The 5,003-nt window shown below is 36.8% G+C and overlaps 1 protein-coding gene across 1 annotated transcript; it reads left to right on the top strand.

The window, feature by feature from the left end:
- The first annotated feature begins 1,773 nt into the window (after nucleotides 1-1,773).
- LOC108358136 (uncharacterized) lies at nucleotides 1,774-4,301 on the top strand. Its single transcript, XM_017609308.1, has 2 exons — nucleotides 1,774-3,325; nucleotides 3,399-4,301. The coding sequence occupies exons 1-2, from the start codon at nucleotides 2,006-2,008 to the stop codon at nucleotides 4,254-4,256; spliced, it is 2,178 nt and encodes a 725-aa protein (XP_017464797.1). The 5' UTR covers nucleotides 1,774-2,005; the 3' UTR covers nucleotides 4,257-4,301.
- Nucleotides 4,302-5,003: the final 702 nt, after the last annotated feature.

Raw genomic sequence — 5,003 nt, forward strand, 5'->3', positions numbered from 1 at the left:
AATTAAAATGGGGAAAAATGTTACAATTTCGGCATGTGGCTGAAAAAAACTCTAAAATACACACAAATTGTGGTTTCCAAGACATGTACGAAGTGATTAGCACAGTTACATCCTTCAACTTGGCAACTCGCGGGAACTTCCCCGATTTGCAGGGAATTTCGGTTTAAGTGGCCATCAGGAAATGGGCGATTTTTTCGGGGAACTGGGTATGTTATTTTCGGNGAGGAACTGGGTATGTTATTTTTATATCTTAAAGTAACCAAATTATACGGACATGTTAATTTTTAACCATTTGACCCTTTTTGGAGCGACATTTTTTCCATTTGAATCGCAGTATCTCCACAACAAGAGTTTTTCCAGATATAAGCTATATACCAGATGAAAGCTAAGGTTCTGGGCTAGATTTGTGGAAACTTAGAATAAAATCGACTGACCAGTTTTTGAGAAAATGCCCGAAATGTATATTTTCAACAGCCTGATTTTTAGTTTTCAGGCGATAACGTTATGATATATTTATATTTTATAAACACAAAAGATAGCGTTAGATAGCTTGTTTGAAGACCCTTCTACTGATATCCACATCAATGACATGGATTGAGTAGTTCGGCCTCAGAGGTAGTTTAAAAAATTACCTTTTTTTCGGAATTCAGGCAGCAGCCACGCCCACACAGGCATACGAATCAAAACATCCTGGAACAAAACCTTCTTAGTTTTTATAGTAATTTAATTCCTGAAAGTTTGAAAAAAATGAAATGAAGGTACGTACAGACGCCACATACATACCAAAGCATCTCGTAGAGGAGACACGAACCAAAACACATTTAGCTCTATATCTTTCCAACTAGTAGCCGGAACTCAATACATAAGGCATCGTTTGAAAGGTATTGGCCTATAGAATAACACTAAATATGTTGGGTGTACCCTAGGCCGGGTCGATTTGTGGGGAGGCAAAAAAATCGCCCATTGCTCTGTGAAAATCATATTCTAGGGATCAAAATAAGAAACTTTGCCGAAGGAACCATACCTCTAAAACGAATTCTTATGTCCCCCAATTTGGGTCGAACTTTTGGGTAGGGGCAAATTTTGAAAAATCCCACTTTGACCCATTAAGAGTTCTCCAATCGAGTCCAAATGTATGACCGACCCCCACTAACTTTGGAGGCCCGACCCACCGATGCCAGTGGCACACCCCCTGGAACCCCCCTGGGGGATCACCATACAAACATTTCAAAAAATCGCCGGTTTTGCACTTTACATGAAAAAATCAGCGAAATGCCTATGTTTTTTCTTTTTGGAGTTTAATTTTCTCTTTAGAAATTTATTTAGTCAGAACATATGTAAATGAAAAAATGAATTTAACTTAGTAATAGAAAAGAAATTAAAACAAGTTATTAGAAATTAGCGTTTTTACAACCCTTTTAAAACCAAGGCATCACTGTGATGCATTTGCATGTCGTAAACATAGTTGTGTGGGTTTTTTATTCAACCGTTTTAAAAAATGAAGGTATCACTGTGACACAATTGCAAATCGGAAAATTGCTTGTGTGCGTTTTTTAAGACACAGCTGCATGTCGTAAACTTACTTGTGTAGTTTTTTTATAGCACCTACTTAAGAAATGAAGGTTGTTTTTACAACCCTTTTTGTGGGTATTTTAAGGCACCTTCTTAAGAAATGCGCGTTTTTTGCGACCATTTTAACAATTAAGGTATCACTGGAATGCACAGAAACCCTTTTAAACAATGAAGGTATCACTGTGACACAATTGCAGATCGTAAAATTGCTTGTGTTTTTTTTTTTAAGCCACCACAAGACACAGCAGGTAGAATTGAAATTACCATTTCATTCTTATTACCTCGTCTCGTAGACCATATATAACGCAACAGTTTTTGTGAATGCATTAAGTCGTTGTGAAGAACTCAAAGTGTGAAGTGCTAATTTCAGATAAAAAAATATTTCAAAAAAAAAAAATAAGTGAAGTGACCATTCCAAATCAAAAAGTTTACAATGAATCCACCATCCTCTACACCGCAAGATGAAGCAACTACATCAACAACTATCGAAAACCCAATGAGTCATATACCCAAGCATGATGTTACTGTTTTTGGTGTGTCTACTGATTTAACTGATCTTAATTTACCAACCCATCTGGATATCTTGAGATATTATTTTTACTTAAGCGAACGTGCTAAAACAGAACAAAAAAAGTTTTCCCATAAATCATTCACTATTCAAGTACAAGATAAGTTGATTGGAATTTGGGAAAAACTTGGTATGGAAATAATGCTGAAAAAAAGTGTATTTAATAAATTGAATAAATTGCTTGACAAGTATCAAGAGCAAATCAAGAGAAGAAACAACACCCAACAATTTACAGAGTATGTAAAATCTCTGGAAACAATTTTTTACATTGGAACATGTAAATGCGATTTGAAGGCAGCTCCATGTGCATGCGGCTGGGTTCCCGAACGCCTCAAAGAGTTCATGCACGATCAACATAATCAGAGAAGACTAACAATGGATGCATTTGTGATGGAAACTGAAGAGCAAGGAGCAACGTCTATGTCATCAATGCCAACATACCAAGATCCCGATGATTCAACATACGCACCGCCACCGGTTCAAGAAGATATGGATAGAAGCACAAGTTCACAATACACAGAGAGATACGATTGTTTTAACTTTGCCTTGGTATGTGACAGATTTGGTGTGCCTGACAGAGTAGCATCAGCATTGGGAACCGCTCTTTTGCAAGATTTTAAAATTAAAGATAAGCATGGGAAACCTCTCATCATGGATAAATCGAAAGTTCGCAGAGAAAAAGAGAAATGCAGACAAGAAGTGCTTCGCAAACGGTTAGATGATACCAATTTGTTAGCGTTTTCATTCGATGGCAGAAAAGATGATACTTTAACGATAGATAAAATTGATGAGAAGTATCATACTAGGATGGTAAAAGAACCTCATCTTGTTATTTTGAGAGAACCCAATTCTGAATTGATTGGTTACGTAAGACTGGAACATGAAACCGCTGAATACAAAACAACCAAATTAAATGGTTTTTTCAACGATAAAAATATATCACTGGATGCATTAATTGGAATATGCACTGACGGTGAGCCAACAAACACTGGCCCACACGGTGGAATTATACGACGATTCGAATTGCTGTTAAAAAGACCATTGCATTGGTTCGTTTGCCTTCTACACTTCAACGAACTTCCGTTTCGGCATTTGTTTGAAGCTTTGGATAAATCAACCAGCACTGGACCAAGATCGGCAACCGGAAAACTGAGCCGTCAAATCGAAACTTGTGAAACTCTTCCGGTAAGTTATTGCTATCACTCATTTATTATAATTGTCAACCATTTTTAATTATTTTATTATTATATATTTTCAGGTGGTGGACGGCTTCCAGAAAATTGAGTTGCAAAATATGCCCCCTGCTCCTGAAAAAATTGAATTTTCCACCGATTCGAAGTACTTATACGACATGGCCCATGCAATTTCTAGCGGCGTGGTTCCGGTGGATCTGGCTAACATCAAACCAGGGAAAATTGTACATTCTCGGTGGCTCACCAAGGCCGCTAGATTATTGCGATTATATGTGACAACGGAAAATCCAGATGCAAATTTAAGAATTCTGGTTGAATTTATAATTAAATGTTATGTGCCAATGTACTTCAATATCAAGTATTACAGCTCTGTCGTGTACGGCAGTGCATTATTTTTCAAGTTCATTGGTTGGTCACGATTTCTAGAACCTCGTTTACGCAAAATTGTCAATCAAGTAATTAAAGATAATTCATATTATGCGCATTCGGAAAATATCTTGTTATCAATGTTGTTTGATGATAGCAAAGAAAAGCGCGACTGTGCCATCAAGAAAATTCTACGCTATCGAACCGATGTTGACGAGCCAATGGAACTTAGAGTTTATAAAAAACCAGATATAAACTTTAATTGCACAAGTTATACGGAAATGATCAATTTGAATGATATAAATATCGTATTTGAACCACCATTCACGCGAAGCATTCCGTACGATACATTGAAAGAATATTTAAATCAAGATGATCCACCGTTTAATGATCCAAAAATTCCATCACACATACAAGGAACGGAACGACATGTTCAATTGCTAGCTAGCGTTTCCAAACGGGTTATACCGGAAAATGTAGAGGCTGTTATGGCGACGACATTAGAGAGCCGTGCGAAATTGCCCAGACTTGAAAGTAAAAAAGACTTCAAACAATAATTTTTTTTAGTTTCTTTTCTATAACTCACTTAAATTAATTTTTTCATTTACATATGTTCTGACTAAATAAATTTCTTAAGAGAAAAAATAGATATTATTATAAATAAATAATAAATATTATTATAAATAAATAAATAAAAATAAAGAAAAAACATAGCCATTTAGCTGATTTTTTCATGTAAAGGCCAAAAATGGTGATTTTTTGAAATGATTGTATGGGGAACCCACCAGGGGAGTTCCAGGGGGTATGCCACTGGCATGGGTGGATCGGCCGTCCAAAGTTAGTGGGGGTCGGTCATACATTTGGACTCGATTGGAGCACTTTAAATGGGTCAAAGTGGGATTTTTCAAAATTTGCCCCTACCCAAAAGTTCGACCCAAATTGGGGGACATCAGAATTCGTTTTAGAGGTATGGTTCCTTCGGCAAAGTTTCTTATTATGATCCCTAGAATACGATTTTCACAGAGCAATGAGCGATTTTTAAATCGACCCGCCCTAGTGTATCCACATGCCCCCTTAAACCGGCAAAAGCAAAAAAACTTTTTTTGTTTCGCAACACTTTAGCCTAATTTTTAAGAATCCGGTTAATCATCTACGAAGCTTGAATACATTTTCTGGACACACTCTGCAAGACCTTTCCAACGATATCTCAAACATGTCGATTGGACGTCTGGATAAAAACTTCCAAATCTCGTGTATATATAAGCGAGTCATTTCAGCATGCTACTGTGGCTGCTTTCGTCACT

The sequence above is a fragment of the Rhagoletis zephyria genome, unplaced genomic scaffold (assembly GCF_001687245.7).
Source record: "Rhagoletis zephyria isolate East Lansing unplaced genomic scaffold, Rhagoletis_zephyria_1.1 Rzeph_scaffold_00212, whole genome shotgun sequence".
Taxonomy (NCBI): domain Eukaryota; kingdom Metazoa; phylum Arthropoda; class Insecta; order Diptera; family Tephritidae; genus Rhagoletis; species Rhagoletis zephyria.

What these genes read in the sequence shown, in the direction of transcription:
- LOC108358136 (XM_017609308.1), top strand. Translation starts at nt 2,006, where the DNA reads ATGAATCCACCATCCTCTACACCGCAAGATGAAGCAACTACATCAACA. An exon ending in AAACTTGTGAAACTCTTCCG is followed by an intron (nt 3,326 to 3,398) that starts GTAAGTTATTGC and finishes ATATATTTTCAG; the next exon opens with GTGGTGGACGGCTTCCAGAA.